The 18,013-nt window shown below is 44.7% G+C and overlaps 2 protein-coding genes across 2 annotated transcripts; one reads left to right on the top strand and one right to left on the bottom strand.

Moving 5' to 3' along the window:
• The first annotated feature begins 719 nt into the window (after window positions 1-719).
• Window positions 720-6,249, top strand: LOC123096455 (mRNA-decapping enzyme-like protein). The gene is made up of 8 exons (XM_044518199.1): window positions 720-1,047; window positions 1,149-1,189; window positions 1,272-1,321; window positions 2,220-2,364; window positions 4,960-5,016; window positions 5,089-5,209; window positions 5,391-5,852; window positions 5,934-6,249. Exons 1-8 carry the CDS (start codon window positions 868-870, stop codon window positions 5,985-5,987), a joined length of 1,110 nt encoding a protein of 369 aa, XP_044374134.1. The 5' UTR covers window positions 720-867; the 3' UTR covers window positions 5,988-6,249.
• Window positions 6,250-6,498: 249 nt separating this feature from the next.
• LOC123096456 (probable F-box protein At2g36090) lies at window positions 6,499-7,760 on the bottom strand. The gene has a single exon (XM_044518200.1). It carries the CDS (start codon window positions 7,656-7,658, stop codon window positions 6,672-6,674), a length of 987 nt encoding a protein of 328 aa, XP_044374135.1. The 5' UTR covers window positions 7,659-7,760; the 3' UTR covers window positions 6,499-6,671.
• Between the last annotated feature and the right edge of the window lie 10,253 nt (window positions 7,761-18,013).

The raw sequence follows: 18,013 nt of genomic DNA, 5'->3' as shown, positions 1-18,013 counted from the left end.
GCGAGAGTCACGATTTTGCTTCCGCGAGAGGCACGGTTGTGCTTTCGCTAGAGTCACGGCCATGCCTCTCCGAAATGAAAAAAAATGTGTTTTCTGTTTTTTTTCCTTTCGCGAGAGTCACGGTTTTGCTTCCGCGAGAGGTACAGTTGTGCTTTCGTGAGAGTCACGGCCGTGCCTCCTCGGAAACAAAAAAATACATTTCTATTTTTTTCTTTCCACGAGAGTCACGGGTTTGCTTCTGTGAGAGGCACGGTTGTGATTTTGTAAGAGGCATGGGTGTGCCTCTTTCAGAAAGGGAAAAAACCCGTGCTTTCGGTTTGGTTTTTTTGTCCGGTTTTTTCGTCCAGTTTTTTTCTGAAAAAAGTTCGTCAAAACCTATTAACATGGTCTAGTTTTGAGGATCTCGACACGAGGAATTCATCGGTGAAAGTGGTTCGAGATTTGAACGCACGGTTTAAGAGATAAAACGTTGCGAATAAGCGGATCTACGGAAAATAAAACTGCCAGGTTGCGACACGTGACGCACATACAGCGCTCTTTGCAACGAGTACTCCTCAACTAATGATTTCACAAAGGATGGGCCAAGCCACACAGAGAGGAGGTTAGCTTCGGAAAAAGTGTCACATGGGCCTCTATACCTGTTACACAGTGGCCGAGCCCATGGACCCCGACCCCGTCCAGCTCCTGCATCGCCGGTCCATCCACGTCCCATCCTGTGCGCTGTCTGCTGCGGCGACTCTTCCAGAAATTACAGTCCGTCCCCGTCCCGTCCCCTCCCTCCCTGCTCCAAACTCCCAAGCTCCCTACTCGATAGCTGCAGCCTGCAGCTCCCCTCAGATCCACCGCCGCCCACTCGGAGATTGATCGATGCCGCCACCGCCGCCGACTAACGGGGGCAAGTTGACCCCGAACCTGGCGATGGACGCCGAGGGCACGCGCCTGCTCAACCTCACCGTCCTGCAGCGTCTCGACCCCGCCGTCGAGGACATCCTCATCACCGCCGCCCACGTCACCCTCTACGACTTCAACATCGACCTCAATCAGTGGGTCAGTCACCTCCTCCCCTCCCCTCCCCCTCCCCCTGTCTCGCGCCCCGTGATTCACCGAAAACCTGATCCGATCCGGTTTGCTTGCCTTGTATTGCGCAGAGCCGCAAGGACGTGGAGGGGTCGCTGTTCGTCGTGAAGAGGTGAGCGAGGGTTGATAAAGTATCGTGTGCGGCTGCGGCTGCGGCTGGGATCTGAATATCTGATTGGTTTCTCCTGTTGTAGGAACACGCAGCCGAGGTTTCAGTTTATCGTCATGAACAGGCGGAACACGGGTATGTTTCTGCGATCTAAGTCCGTCCACTCAGCCGCGTGACTCAGGCATTGGGGGTTACGGACGATCGCGGTTAGAAAACATATTGCTTTTTCGGTAGCTAATAAAAGCGTGAGGTCTCCAAGATGATAGATAATTAATACAGTTTTGCTAAAGCACATCTAGATTAACCAATGCTCTTATGAAGTTGAACTATTACAGTTCGGCGACACTACAATGTTGGCTACTCAACAAAAGCCTGATGGGCCACTGAAACAACCATAATACCCCAATCTTTCTTCTTGGCAGGCTCTATTTTCTCAAAAAAAATCGACTTGACAAACCCAAACTTATCACTAGTAAACTTAGAGCATTCTACTCTGAAAATACAGGTTTTTTGTTAAGATCTTCTCGCGCGAAACCCCAATACTTTCCACTCGTCAAACTCTAAAATTTTCAGATTGAGACCTTAAAAGCTCTCCACTCTGGGTATTTAAAATCCTAACTGAACGCAAGGTATAGAAGTCAAATGTATGAAGTAGAAGAACAAGTAATTTTGTTTACCATTCCATGTGGCGAGACTTGGCTAAAAAAGAGATTTGTTCCATGTGATCACACATTGCCACAAAAGATCACCAAAAAGAATGAAGCAAAGGGGATAACTAGCCAAGCTCCTTCGCTTGTACAGACCAAATATTGTGGTGCTCTTGCCGATGCTGGCTCGCTGGCCTGCAGGTTATTTTGAAGTTTTGCATCCTGTTTGATAGTTACAGACTTCCAGTTAGAAGGAAAATTCTCCTTGTATCTATCTTACAAAAGTTGGCTAGGACTAATAGCCGGCTTCTTATGTCTAGATGATTTATGAATGCTCACATTGTTTAGTTCATTCATGAGAAGTTCAATATTGTTTCTCTTGTCAGATAATCTGGTGGAGGATTTATTAAGTGATTTTGAATACGAACTTCAACCTCCATATTTGTTGTACCGGAATGCTGCACAAGAAGTAAATGGTATTTGGTTTTACAATCAGCAGGACTGTGATGCTGTAGCAAATCTTTTTGGAAGGTATGACTTTCATGTATCATATGCTCATGTTGGAAGCCTCCTTTTCATGGCTCGGATGTTTATTGGAAACCATTTGTGAGTTACTGGATCATACTAATTTTTTGTGGAACTAGATTAACCACGTGCCAGTACCATGACTAGGTTTGGAGATCTTATGGGTTTCAACTCTAGCCTAGCCCAACTTGTTTGGGACTGAAAGGCTTTGTTGTTGTTGTTGTGGACTATCTGATCTTGTCTACTTTAGAGTTTAGATTGGATTCAGATCAGAAATGCATGCCCTGAAAGCTGCAACTATCCATGACGGACTCTTGGGCTAACAAATTGAAGTAATGGTGTGGCTGCCTGGCTGGATTGCATGTTTGTAGAGACAACAGGACTTTTGTGATGCGAAAATTGTGAACTTTCTAATAAAAACTGGCGGACAAACTGTAGAAGTCATTATATTTTACCTTTTTTTTGTTTCTGCCGACATATAATACATATTAGGCCATCTCCAGTAGCTGCAAGATGTTTGTTGGTAAATTTGACATGTAAGCATCTTTGATGGGGTTTTTTGATTATTTGCCACCACTTACTTTGTACTTTGATAATTTGCCACTCTTTACATTGTAATTGATCTATTGCCACTTTTTATTTTGCACTTTGATCTCTTGCCACTTTTTCACACAAAAACAATGCTTGCAAAAGATTGACATAATATATACGTAAAACAGTGGACCAAAATACCCTTTGTGCTAGTTTGACCGGTACATCCAGCCGATTCACCCATTGAAATCAGATCGGAAGGGGGGAAGAACTCGTTCACCGCCGCAGCCCCTCCTGCCCTGTCGCCGTCGCCTCTGCTGATGGCCGCCTCCCCTCCCTCCTTGCGCCGCTATGCTCCAGTCTGTCTGCGGCTGCGCTGCCGGAGTACCAGATGCCGCCGGTGATGTGGGGCGCCACTCTCCTCTGGTCTGTCCGCGCCCACGTGTATGTCTTGATGGAATCGATATGTTTACGTGTGTGTTGCCGGCGTGTTGTGTAATTCGCCGGAATCAATTAAGCTGTGTATGTGCTTGTCTTCCAAAGAACCCATCAGCCTGTTAGCTTACCTTGGCTAGCTTCTGTACGTACAGCGCGTACATGCTCGCCAGCGCCGCGTGCTGCTGCCGCTGCTTGTGCTCGCCGCGTGCCGCTGCTGCTTGTGCTCGCTAGAGTTGAGAGGGGAGCGGCGCTTCGGCCCATGGAGAAGAAGCAGAGGAGCAGCAACGTGGTCTATGGGACGACGAGCACGGCGGCAACAACGGCTCTTTCCATCATTACCTTGTCGGCGACAAGGCAGTGGAGGTCCGCCGGTGCGCGTTCTGGTGTCCGCTCAGCGCGTGCGTGGTCATGACTCGTGGTTGTGGGCCGGTGGCCATGGCGCAGATCAAGGGAGGGAGGGGCAGAGCGTGGCTTGGCCGGGGATGCGGGTGCCGGCCTGCCGGGGCCGCCACCGACCGCAGTCTCCTCGCGTTGTTGCCGGCGAGAGAGTGCGCAGGATCAATCTATATGGCAGGGATATTCCAGTCATTTTACATGGGACCCAGCAGACAGAGGGCAAAAAATCAAAGTGCAAAGTAAAGAGTGGCAATAGATCAATTATGATGTAAAGAGTGGCAAATTATCAAAGAGCAAAGTAAATGGTGGCTAAAAATCAAAAACCCCTCTTTGATGACGTGTCAATTAATAAATGAAGAGCGAGTGTGAGGTTGTATGAAAATAAACCAACACCTTGTGCACAAGCGCCAAGGTAAAGAAGGAGAGGAAGCTTCCATATTCTCTCACCTCCTATTGGTCAACCTTACATACAACCATTGGAATACTTTTATGATACATTGTTGGTTGATGACATGGATATATTTACCAACAAACTAACCAACAAATTGTTGGAGATGCTCTTAGTGATACAGTAGGTGATTCTGATCTGATCTTATGGCAACATGTAAACATTAAATACGTAGTATTGTGGCTTCCTCCTTTTTCTTAGGCAACCAGAAATAGCTACACGGTTACTTATGCCTCGCGAACAAACTTTTTTCCGTGGTAACTGCAGTTTTGCATCCTAACGAGTGAAAATTCCTTCACCATGTTGACGGTTTGGAAATTAATAAAATCCTGTGATACTTGAGATACTTGAATCCTGATCTTGTGAAACTTTCTGCATGTAAGGACTCTAGGAGCATCATGCTCTTGTATTCAATCGGATGGGGCGTTACTATCATATAGTTGGAACTTGGAAGTTTACGAAAGGATTAACATGATTACATGCCTGGGTGTCATTAACTCTGCACTGGACAAAATAGAGGCGAATCTTTTTTTTAACAATCGTCCCCTGTCTGCAAATCATGCTTCATTGTTTTGCTTAATTCAAAGCATTAGTATGTATAATTATTAGATGTCAACATGGGTGTGAATAATTAGGATTGATTAATCATGAACCGAACTTTGTCTTGTTGACGTCCATGTATCTTTAGGTTCTTTACTAGTATTATATTTTGGCATGCGGGTAAAATTATTTCTAAGAAAATTTGTGGACATGTTTCCTTTAGTTTTTTAATTCCTTTTTCTTTGCAGGATACTTAATGCTTATGCCAGAGTACCTCCAAAAGCCAAAGTACCCTCCACCAAAAGGTTTTTTTCCCCTCGACTATACATGGGAGTTGTTTTGATTGACTTATGCTGAATTCTTCTAATATACCACAGTGAGTTTGAGGAATTGGAGGCTGTTCCTACGTCCGCTGCTATAGATGGCCCCCTTGAACCACCGCCAGCATCCACTCTCATTTCTGATACTCCTGATGAATCACTTGCTAATTACTTTGGTGTATGTTCTCTTCCTATTTCGTTTCGTTTCCTTCTGAATATTTTTCTGTATCTTGCACTGCTCATGAAATAGTATATGCAGTATCTTTGGACAGTCATCTGAATCTCTGAATTAAAACACCATGGCTGCATTTTGGTTCTATATGTACTGTACTGAATTATTCTTCTATACAAATATACAGGGCGCTGCAAGCATTGGGAGTGTATCAAGTGGGTCAATGGTTGGAAGAGCTCATCCATCCACTGAGACCACTGCGGCTTCCCACACGCCATTGATTATGCCTTCCGCTGCCCAGTCGCACCAAATACCCCCTCCTTTCGGAGGTTCATCAGCTCCACCACTGCCCCTCCAGGACACTAATGCCCATGCTAGCCATTCAACAAATCTTGTAACACCGGCATTCTTTGCTCCTCCATCATCCTCTTCTGCATCACTAGCTCCGCCGATTTCATCAATGATGCCCACAGCACCACCTGTTCATTCAACTTCATCATCTACTCAACATCCTCAGTACGGGCATGGCACCCCTCTACTCCAACCTTTTCCACCACCAGCACCACCTCCATCCTTCGCCCCTGCACACAATGATGGCTCTGTTATTTCACGGGATAAAGTTAAGGACGCTCTCCTGAGACTTGTTCAGGTATGTTTGTCATTGAAAATTACAATATGTACTGTATGTTCTTTTATATGCTTCTAACTCTTGTGTCATGTTTCCCAACAGAGTGACCAGTTCATCGATTTAATTTACCGGGAGTTGCAGAATGCACATATGTAGACTGCTTCCTAGGTGTCTTGTTGCTCGCTGCCGCGACAAGAGTGTTTCTGTTCTCTGTGAGTTTTGTACGCTGGTTCTGGAACTTCTGTATAGCTTTGTATTTGATGTGTTGATGTAGATTCTTTATAGCAATGGCTGGTAGTACTTATGGTCTTCCTTGTTTACAAATGACTATGTCAATGTCATTACATTTATGTAATTGAAAAAAAGGAGTTTGTAAGGATGTTATGATATCATCATTTTCGTGTGTTTTACTGAGCAATCACCTCGGTCAGCATCAGGTCTTGGAATGCAAATATTTAGTGTGATTTACTGGACAGTTATTAACTATGCATCAGATTATGAAGTAATTCTCTTTACAATTTGAGCTGTGGCCTACCAATAAGTTCTATTGAAGCTTGAGGCATAGGCAGAACCTTGCTCCAGATACCTTTGTAAGAGTTATGGAAATATCAGCAGTGAAACTGAGCTTCAAAACCAGAGTCCTATACTCGCAACATTCAACGGTATCTTCTCAAGTTTCCCTTTCTGAAAATTAATGCAAAAAAGATAACTCTTGGCCTTGAGCTATAGTACATGTACATTGTGGCAGCTACCCTCTGCCCCTGTGCAACCTACTGGACGAACACGTATTCACATTCCTCGCACGTGTGAGCAAACCTTTACTAGTCGATGCGCCCGCGCTCACCGGCACGTGAGCATCACCAGGAACCCGACGAACGCCGCCGCTCCGACGCCGGAGCAGCAGAGGTCGACGAGCCCCTCCCGCCTCGCTTTCCACTCCTTCCGCGCGCTCTTCCCCTTCACGAACTCCCCGTACTGCCGTGCCGCCTGTGCCTCCGCCTCCGCGCCCCGGCCCTGCCTCGGGGCGGCCATGGCCGCGGCGATCGCGGCCAGCCCGTCCCGCCCGCTGACGCCGCCTCCGTCGCCGTCCTCCACGCACAGGCTGACCTCCCGGACGTGCCCAAACCGGTCGTCGCACGTGACGGCCGCGTCCAGGGCGACGCCGCCGAGCACCACGGTGAACCGCGCCACGGTCTCCCCCGTGAGCCAGCTCCGGTCAACGGACACCGGCCGCCGGCTGGAGGCGTTGACCACCCGGCCTGACGTCGGGTCGAGCAGAAGCCAGCTCAGCGTGAGCTCCGCCGGCGTGATCGAGGACGCCGCCGAGAAGCCCTCCTGCAGAAGCGCGTCGACGCGGAACGGCGAGCCCAGGAACCACGCCGACGAGGCGTCCGTCTCCACCACGCGCGACATGATGCAGACCCCCTTGTGGTGCAGGTCCACCGCGGACACGAGCCGGCTAGGCAGGGCGGGCGCGACCGTGCCCGGGGCCGCCGCCGTCGTCGCTGGGAACGGGAACGCGTCGGCGAAGAGCGCCCGGTGAAAGCCGTCGCCGGTTCCGCGGCAGCAAGAATTGTCGAGGAGGCCGGCGACCGATGGCCACAGGGCGAGGCAGAGTCCGCGCCATGTGTCGGGGTCGGTGGCGAGGTCGTGGAAGCTGGAGCTCGCGCAGCCGAGCGCCGCCAGCGACGCGCCGTCGAGCCGGCGGAGCATGAGGGACAGCACGTCCGTGGGGAGGTCCTCGATGACCGTGTCTGCCGCGTCGCCGCCGCACGCCGGAGAATCGTAGTTCATCATGCTCTCCTCAGTTTGACTACTCGCCGCCATGGTGGACAGACACGAAGATCGCACCGGTGCAATTCCTTTCGTCCTGCGCGACCTGTGAGTTGGTTATGCACCTGTGAATTGAGTATGTTTATACCTTTATGTGTGTAGAGTATATATATACTTATATAGTGTGTAAGGTGAGTGATCACGGTCTGAAAGCGAGAGGTTCCTTTTGTACAACTGATCAACTCTGAACTTGCTTGCGTTGCCCAAAAGCAAAGGCCGGAATAAAATAAATGAAAAAACAAATGTCGTGATGTTTCTGGGTTTGTTTTATTAATCACTGACGAATGGGCCGTGCCGTTCTATCTCCTTGGACTGACGTGTCAGCCAAGGGATTCATCCTGCCATATAGAAAAAGGCCAAGTTGCTCAAGGCAACGGCGTTTCTAGTCTTGTGGGTGATGCCGTGGGATGGAGTCGACACGTCACGCGTGCATCTTAAAAGGAGAAATCAAACCGGCACAAGAGGACTGGGGAGACAGACATGGCGGCGTTGCCGTGCGTTACAGAACAGGACTCGTCTTCGCACCTGTAGCTCGTATGTATAAAAATGGAAATCGTACGGAGCGATCCCACCGTACGTGTCGGGATGGCAACGGAGCCCCCACGTAGCGCTGTCTGTTTCGCTGAAACATGCGTGTTCCAGGGTTGCAGAAAATTTTCCTTCCCCGCCTTTGGAAGCGGTATTTGAAACTAACACCATGATAGCTGATAGGAGTACTATTTTCTTGGCCGGGGTCATATGGAGTATTAACGGTGTCTACAACTAGACTTGTCTAATACAGTATGACCCTATATATCCGCGTCGTCCGCGTACGTGAACAACGTCCGATCACTCATCATTTGTCCATGTCCACAACCATCCCTCCATATCCCAATCTTAAATCTATCATTTTTAAGAAGTTACTCCCCACTATAGCAATTATCTTTACATGCGCACTGTCCACATCAGCATGGATGCCACATCAATGCTCTCTCAACATGCAATCTCCACGTCACCGGCTCACTCAGATCAGCAATTCTGCACATGCCTAACGCATGCCACGTCGTCACCTTGATGCGTTCCATTACCAGCGACAACGAGCATATACCGAACAACCAGCCGTCTCTCCGTTTCCTGCCGTAATAAAAGCCACAGACTCTTCTGTTCCCCGAAAGAAAAATAAGCGACCATCATCTTCGCCAGATTGACCGCCATCTTCATGATACGTCTCCAACGTATCTATAATTTTTTATTATTCCATGCTATTATATTATCTTTTTTGGATGTTTAATGAGCTTTATTATATATTTTTATATTATTTTTTGGGACTAACCTATGAACATAATGCCCAGTGCAAATTGCTGTTTTTCTGCCTATTTCAGTGTTTCGCATAAAACGAATATCAAACGGAATCCAAACGAAATGAAACCTTCGGGAGAGTGATTTTTGAAACAAACGTGATCCAGGAGACTTGGAGTTGACGTCAAGAAAGACGCGAGGAGGCCACGAGGCAGGGAGGCGCGCCTGCCCCCCTGGGCGCGCCCCCCATCCTCGTGGGCCCCTCGTAGCTCCACCGACCTACTTCTTCCTCCTATATATACCCATATACCCCGAAAACATTCAGGAGCACCACGAAACCCTATTTCCACCGCCGCAACCTTCTGTACCCATGAGATCCCATCTTGGGGCCTTTTCCGGCGCTCCGCCGGAGGGAGAATCGATCACGGAGGGCTTCTACATCAACATCATAGCCTCTCCGATGATGTGTGAGTAGTTTACCTCAGACCTTCGGGTCCATAGTTATTAGCTAGATGACTTCTTCTCTCTCTTTGGATCTCAATACAAAGTTCTCGATCTTCTTGGAGATCTATTCGATGTAATTCTTTTTTGCGGTGAATTGTGGGTTTATGATCAAGATTATCTATGAACAATATTTGAATATCCTCTGAATTCTTTTATGTATGATTTGTTATCTTTGCAAGTCTCTTCGAATTATCAGTTTGGTTTGGCCTACTAGATTGATCTTTCTTGCAATGGGAGAAGTGCTTAGCTTTGGGTTCAATCTTGCGTTGCTCGATCCCAGTGACAGAAAGGGAAACAACACGTATTGTAGTGTTGCCATCGAGGATAAAAAGATGGGGTTTATATCATATTGCTTGAGTTGATCCGTCTACATCATGTCATCTTGCCTAATGCGTTACTCTGTTCTTATGAACTTAATACTTGATACGTCTCCAACGTATCTATAATTTTTTATTGTTCCATGCTATTATATATTCTGTTTTGGATGTTTAATGGGCTTATTTATACACTTTTATATTATTTTTGGGACTAACCTATTAACCCAAGGCCCAGTGCAAATTGCTGTTTTTTTGCCTATTTCAGTGTTTCGCAGAAAAGGAATATCAAACGGAGTCCAAACGGAATGAAACCTTCGGGAGAGTTATTTTTGGAACAAACGTGATCCAGAGGACTTGGAGTGGACGTCAAGAAATCACCGAGGAGGCCACGAGGCAGGGGGGCGCGCCCTGCACCCTCGTGGGCCCCTCGTGGCTCCACCGACCTACTTCTTCCTCCTATATATACCTACGTACCCCCAAACCATCGAGGAGCACCACGAAAACCTAATTCCACCACCACAACCTTCGGTACCCGTGAGATCCCATCTTGGGGCCTTTTCCGGCGCTCTGCCGGAGGGAGCATCAATCACGGAGGGCTTCTACATCAACGCCATAGCCTCTCCGATGATGTGTGAGTAGTTTACTACAGACCTTCGGGTCCATAGTTATTAGCTAGATGGCTTCTTCTCTCTCTTTGGATCTCAAAGTTCTCCTCGATCTTCTTGGAGATCTATTCGATGTAACTCTTTTTGCGGTGTGTTTGTCGAGATCCGATGAATTGTGGGTTTATGATCAAGATTATCTATGAACAATATTTGAATCTTCTCTGAATTCTTTTTATGTATGATTGGTTATCTTTGCAAGTCTCTTCGAATTATCAGTTTGGTTTGGCCTACTAGATTGATCTTTCTTGCAATGGGAGAAGTGCTTAGCTTTGGGTTCAATCATGCGGTGCTCGATCTCAGTGAGAGCAGGGGAAACGACACGTATTGTATTGTTGCCATCGAGGATAAAAAGATGGGGTTTATATCATATTGCTTGAGTTTATCCCTCTACATCATGTCATCTTACCTAATGCGTTACTCTGTTCTTATGAACTTAATACTCTAGATGCATGCTGGATAGCGGTCGATGTGTGGACTAATAGTAGTAGATGCAGGCGGGAGTCGGTCTACTTGTCACGGACGTGATGCCTATATATATGATCATGCCTAGATACTCTCATAATTATGCACTTTTCTATCAATTGCTCAACAGTAATTTGTTCATCCACCGTAATACTTATGCTATCTTGAGCGAAGCCACTAGTGAAACCTATGGCCCCCGGGTCTATCTTCCATCATATTAATCTCCCGTCAACGAGCTATTTCTGTCGCCGTTTATTTTGCTTTCTTTACTTTTAGTCTTTATCATAAAAATACCAAAAATATTATCTTATCATCTCTACCAGATCTCACTTTTGCAAGTGGTCGTGAAGGGATTGACAACCCCTTTATCGCGTTGGTTGCAAGGTTCTTATTTGTTTGTGTAGGTACGAGGGACTTGCGTGTGGCCTCCTACTGGATTGATACCTTGGTTCTCAAAAACTGAGGGAAATACTTATGCTACTTTGCTGCATCACCCTTTCCTCTTCAAGGGAAAAACCAACGCATGATCAAGAGGTAGCAAGAAGGATTTCTGGCTCCGTTGCCGGGGAGTCTACGCACAAGTCAAGACATACCAAGTACCCATCACAAACTCTTATCCCTCGCATTACATTATTTGCCATTTGCCTCTCGTTTTTCTCTCCCCCACTTCACCTTTGCCGTTTTATTCACCCTTCTTCTGTTCGTCTTTTTGTTAGCTTTGATGTCTTACTTGGCTCGTTTGCTCGTTTGGTTGGAATAGTTGTTTATTTATTGCTAAACAGAGAACCTAAGATCTATGGATCCTCATCCGCTTGCTAATCTTTTTAAGAGATCAAATTATGATGAACCAATTGCTAGTGAGTTTTGTGCACTAGATTATCTTTATGAAGTTTTGCATGAAATTCGTGAATCTGAAAATTGTGATGAAGTACTTTATGGAGTGATTCATGATGGATCTTTGAATAAAAAGCATGATTGCAATGATGATAGTATAAATTCTATTAATGTCAATTGTGCTTATAATATGCGAAACCCTAAGCTTGGGGATGCTAGCTTTGCTATGTCAACTACTTGTTGCAATGATCATGATTGGGGTGATTCTTCTTACGATCTTGAAAATTTATTTAAGCCTCATGATGAATATGAGATTGATAATAATGTTTGCAATAATATTGAAAGTGGGTATGGAAGAGTGTCGACTTTATATCCCACATATTTGGAGAATGTTCAATCTTATGAAATTTTTGATAAAAGTGGGTTTGGAGAGGTCATGACTTTAGCTAATGTTAATCCCACTATTTTGGAAGAATGTCAACTTTGCATGCATGTGGATCGTGTTGAAAATATTTTATGTGATAGCTATATTGTTGAATTTTCTTATGATCCTACATGTAATTATTATGAGAGAGGAAAATATGGTTGTAGAAATTTTCATGTTACTAAATTACCTCTCGTTATGTTGAGATTGCTATTGTTTCTTTCCGCTTCCTTGCATTTGCTAGTTTTTGTTTGCCTTGCAAATTTGTTTGCTTATAATATGCCTATGTATAGGAAGTATGTTATACTTAGATGTGTTCGTCACGTGTTTTGTGTTTTATGATGCTCTCTTTGCGCTTCAATTCTTGTCTTTCATGTGAGCATCATTAAAATTATCAATGCCTAGCTAAAAGGATTTAAAGAAAAGCGCTTGTTGGGAGACAACCCAATATTTTTACTTGCTGTTATTCAATAAATAATCCATCTAGGTTATGTTTAGATGTGGTTTTGTGTTTTAATTAGTGTTTGTGCCAAGTAGAACCTTTGGGAAGACTTGGGGAAAGTCTTTGCGATCTTGCTGTAAAAAACAGAAACTTTAGCGCTCACGAGATTATCTTCAACGTTTTACTGGAGAGTGATATTTAGTTGATTCTTTTTGCAGATGATTAATAGATAAATTCCTCACTTCCAGAAATTTATTTTAGAATTTTTGAAGTTCCAGAATTTTGCGTTAGTTACAGATTACTACAGACTGTTCTATTTTTGACAGATTCTGTTTTTCGTGTGTTGTTTGCTTATTTTGATGAATCTATGGCTAGTAATGGAGTTTCTGAACCATAGAAAAGTTGGAATACAGTAGGTTTAACACCAATATAAATAAAGAATTAGTTCATTACAGTACCTTGAAGTGGTGTTTTGTTTTCTTTCGCTAACGGAGCTCACGAGATTTTCTGTTACGTTTTGTGTAGTTTTCAAGTTTTGGGTAAAGATTTGATGGATTATGGAACAAGGAGTGGCAAGAGCCTAAGCTTGGGGATGCCAAAGGCACCCCAAGGTAAAATCTAAGGACAACCCAAAAAGCCTAAGCTTGTGGATGCCCCGGAAGGCATCCCCTCTTTTGTCTTCGTCCATCGGTAACTTTACTTGGAGCTATATTTTTATTCACCACATGATATGTGTTTTGCTTGGAGCGTCTTGTATGATTTGAGTCTTTGCTTTTTAGTTCACCACAATCATCCTTGTTGTACACACCTTTTGAGAGAGACACACGTTAATCAGAATTTATTAGAATACTCTATGTGCTTCACTTATATCTTTTGAGCTAAACAATTTTGCTCTAGTGCTTCACTTATATCTTTTAGAGCACGGTGGTGGTTATATTTTATAGAAATTATTGATCTCTCATGCTTCACTTATATTATTTTGAGAGTCCTTTAGAACAGCATGGTAGTTTACAAAGTGCATTGAATAGTAAGAGAAGTTTGATACTTGATAGTTGTTTTGAGATATAAAGGTGGTAATATTAGAGGTGTGCTAGTTGAGCAATTGTGAAATTGAGAAATACTTGTGTTGAAGTTTGCAAGTCCCGTAGCATGCACATATGGTAAACGTTGTGTGAAAAATTTGAAGCATGAGGTGTTCTTTGATTGCTTTCCTTATGAGTGGCGGTCGGGGACGAGCGATGGTCTTTTTCTACCAATCTATCCCCCTAGGAGCATGCGCGTAGTGCTTGGTTTTGAGGACTTGTAGATTTTTGCAATAAGTATGTGAGTTCTTTTTGACTAATGTTGAGTCCATGGATTTTACGCACTCTCACTCTTCCATCATTGCTAGCCTCTTCGGTACCGTGCATTGCCCTTTCTCACCTTGAGAGTTGGTGCAAACTTCGCCGGTGCATCCAAACCCCGTGATATGATATGCTCTATCACACATAAACCTCCTTATATCTTCCTCAAAACAGCCACCATACCTACCTATTATGTCATTTCCATAGCCATTCCGAGATATATTGCCATGCAACTTTCCACCGTTCCGTTTATCATGACACGCATCATCATTGTCATATTGCTTTGCATGATCATGTAGTTGACATCATATTTGTGGCAAAGCCACCTTTATAATTCTTTCATACATGTCACTCTTGATTCATTGCATATCCCGGTACACCGCCGGAGGCATTCACATAGAGTCATATTTTGCTCTAAGTATTGAGTTGTAAGTAAATAAACGTGTGATGATCATCATTATTAGAGCATTGTCCCAAGTGAGGAAAGGATGACGGAGACTATGATTCCCCCACAAGTCGGGATGAGACTCCGGACGAAAAAAAGGAAAAGAGGCAAAAAAGAAGGCCCAAATAAAAAAATGAGAGAAAAAGAGAGAAGGGACAATGTTACTATCCGTTTACCACACTTGTGCTTCAAAATAGCACCATGATCTTCATGATAGAGAGTCTCCTATTTTGTCACTTTCATATACTAGTGGGAATTTTACATTATAGAACTTGGCTTGTATATTCCAACAATGGGCTTCCTCAAATGCCCTAGGTCTTCGTGAGCAAGCAAGTTGGATGCACACCCATTTAGTTTATTTTGTTGAGCTTTCATATATTTATAGCTCTAGTGCATCCGTTGCATGACAATCCCTACTCCTTGCATTGACATCAATTGATGGGCATCTCCATAGCCCGTTGATTAGCCGCGTCAATGTGAGACTTTCTCCTTTTTTGTCTTCTCACACAACCTCAATCATTATATTCTATTCCACCGATAGTGCTATGTACATGGCTCGCGCTCATATATTGCGTAAAAGTTGAAAGAGTTTGAAAAGGCTAAGTATGAAACAATTGCTTGGCTTGTCATCGGGGTTGTGCATGATGAGAGCATTTTGTGTGACGTAATGAAGCATAGCCAAACTATATGATTTTGTAGGGATAAGCTTTCTTTGGCTATGTTATTTTGATAAGACATAATTGCTTGGTTAGCATGCTTGAAGTATTATTATTTTTATGTCAACATTAAACTTTTATCTTGAATCTTTCGGATCTGAACATTCATGCCACAATAAAGAAAATTACATTGAGAAATATGCTAGGTAGCATTCCACATCAAAAATTCTGTTTTTATCATTTACCTACTCGAGGACGAGCAGGAATTAAGCTTGGGGATGCTTGATACGTCTCCAACGTATCTATAATTTTTGATTGTTCCATGTTATTATATATTCTGTTTTGGATGTTTAATGGGCTTATTTATACATTTTTATATTATTTTTGGGACTAACCTATTAACCCAAGGCCTAGTGCAAATTGCTGTTTTTTTTGCCTATTTCAGTGTTTCGCAGAAAAGGACTATCAAACGGAGTCCAAACGGAATGAAACCTTCGGGAGAGTTATTTTTGGAACAAACGTGATCCAGAGGACTTGGAGTGGATGTCAAGAAATCACCGAGGAGGCCACGAGGCAAGGGGGCGCGCCCTCCACCCTTGTGGGCCCCTCATGGCTCCACCGACCTACTTCTTCCTCCTATATATACCTACGTACCCCCAAACCATCGAGGAGCACCACGAAAACCTAATTCCACCGCCACAACCTTCGGTACCCGTGAGATCCCATCTTGGGGCCTTTTCCGGCGCTCTGCCGGAGGGGGCATCAATCACGGAGGGCTTCTACATCAACGCCATAGCCTCTCTGATGATGTGTGAGTAGTTTACTACAGACCTTCGGGTCCATAGTTATTAGCTAGACGGCTTCTTCTCTCTCTTTGGATCTCAATACAAAGTTCTCCTCGATCTTCTTGGAGATCTATTCGATGTAACTCTTTTTGCGGTGCGTTTGTCGAGATCCGATGAATTGTGGGTTTATGATCAAGATTATTTATGAACAATATTTGAATCTTCTGTGAATTATTTTATGTATGATTGGTTATCTTTGCAAGTCTGTTCGAATTATCAGTTTGGTTTGGCCTACTAGATTGATCTTTCTTGCAATGGGAGAAGTGCTTAGCTTTGGGTTCAATCATGCGGTGCTCAATCCCAGTGACAGTAGGGGAAACGACACGTATTGTGTTGTTGCCATCGAGGATAAAAAGATGGGGTTTATATCATATTGCTTGAGTTTATCCCTCTACATCATGTCATCTTACCTAATGCGTTACTCTGTTCTTATGAACTTAATACTCTAGATGCATGCTGGATAGCGGTCGATGTGTGGTGTAATAGTAGTAGATGCAGGCAGGAGTCGGTCTACTTGTCACGGACGTGATGCCTATATACATGATCATGCCTAGATATTCTCATAACTATGCACTTTTCTATCAATTGCTCGACCATAATTTGTTCACCCACAGTAATACTTATGATATCTTAAGAGAAGCCACTAGTGAAACCTATGGCCCCGGGGTCTATCTTCCATCATATTAATCTCCCGTCAACAAGCTATTTCTGTCGCCGTTTATTTTGCAGTCTTTACTTTTAGTCTTTATCATAAAAATACCAAAAATATTATCTCATCATCTCTATCAGATCTCACTTTTGCAAGTGGCCGTGAAGGGATTGACAACCCCTTTATCGCGTTGGTTGCAAGGTTCTTATTTGTTTGTGTTGGTACGAGGGACTTGCGTGTGGCCTCCTACTGGATTGATACCTTGGTTCTCAAAAACCGAGGGAAATACTTACGCTACTTTGCTGCATCACCCTTTCCTCTTCAAGTTAAAAACCAACGCATGCTCAAGAGGTAGCAATACTCTAGATGCATGCTGGATAGCGGTCGATGTGTGAAATAATAGTAGTAGATGCAGAATCGTTTCGGTCTACTTGTCGCGGACGTGATGCCTATATACATGATCATGCCTAGATATTCTCATAACTATGCACTTTTCTATCAATTGCTCGACCATAATTTGTTCACCCACAGTAATACTTATGCTATCTTGAGAGAAGCCACTAGTGAAACCTATGGCCCCCGGGTCTATTTTCCATCATATTAATCTTCCGTCAACTAGCTATTTATGTCACCGTTTATTTTGCAGTCTTTACTTTTAATCTTTATCATAAAAATACCAAAAATATTATCTTATCATCTCTATCAGATCTCACTTTTGCAAGTGGCCGTGAAGGGATTGACAACCCCTTTATCGCGTTGGTTGCAAGGTTCTTATTTGTTTGTGTAGGTACGAGGGACTTGCGTGTGGCCTCCTACTGGATTGATACCTTGGTTCTCAAAAACTGAGGGAAATACTTACGCTACTTTTTTGCATCACCCTTTCCTCTTTAAGGGAAAACCAACGCATGCTCAAGAGGTAGCACTCCGCCAGAAAAAAGAACATCAATTTCTCCCCGACGATTGGGAGCCGATCTCTGCGTCTTCCCCGACACCCGTTTTATTCGTCGAGACGACTCCCCTGGAGCAGCAGTCCTTTTACCTCCCGTCTCTGTCTCTACCTGCCAAGGGAGCTCCATTGGAGAGACATTGGTTTTGGTCGGCTCCACCAGAATTATTGTTGAAATTGAACCATGGAGTTGCTTTCTTTTCAGCCTCGATGGTGCGACGCCGGGCAGGGACCCGGATCCACGATGAAAGTACCAGGGCACGCATCGGGACCCCGCCGGTACCCTGCAGCTTAGGCATGCCCAACTTGGGCCACCTCCATGCGCGACGACTCCCGGGCCCCCGTCGGCGACACAACCTCCAGCGCAAGTGGATCCTCCGACCTGCGCCCGACTGGAGCCTCCTCTCTCTCTAACATGACCTCCAGCGCAAGTGGATCCTCCGACCTGCGCCTGACTGGAGCCTCCTCTCTCTCTAACATGTCCATCCTCAACATTCCACGGCGCCGTTGGCCTACTGAAGGTGCTGCCACAGCCGTGC

The sequence above is a fragment of the Triticum aestivum genome, chromosome 4D (assembly GCF_018294505.1).
Source record: "Triticum aestivum cultivar Chinese Spring chromosome 4D, IWGSC CS RefSeq v2.1, whole genome shotgun sequence".
Taxonomy (NCBI): domain Eukaryota; kingdom Viridiplantae; phylum Streptophyta; class Magnoliopsida; order Poales; family Poaceae; genus Triticum; species Triticum aestivum.
The sequence above is the reverse complement of the archived record's forward strand: the minus strand, read 5'-3'. Positions and strand labels throughout refer to the sequence as shown.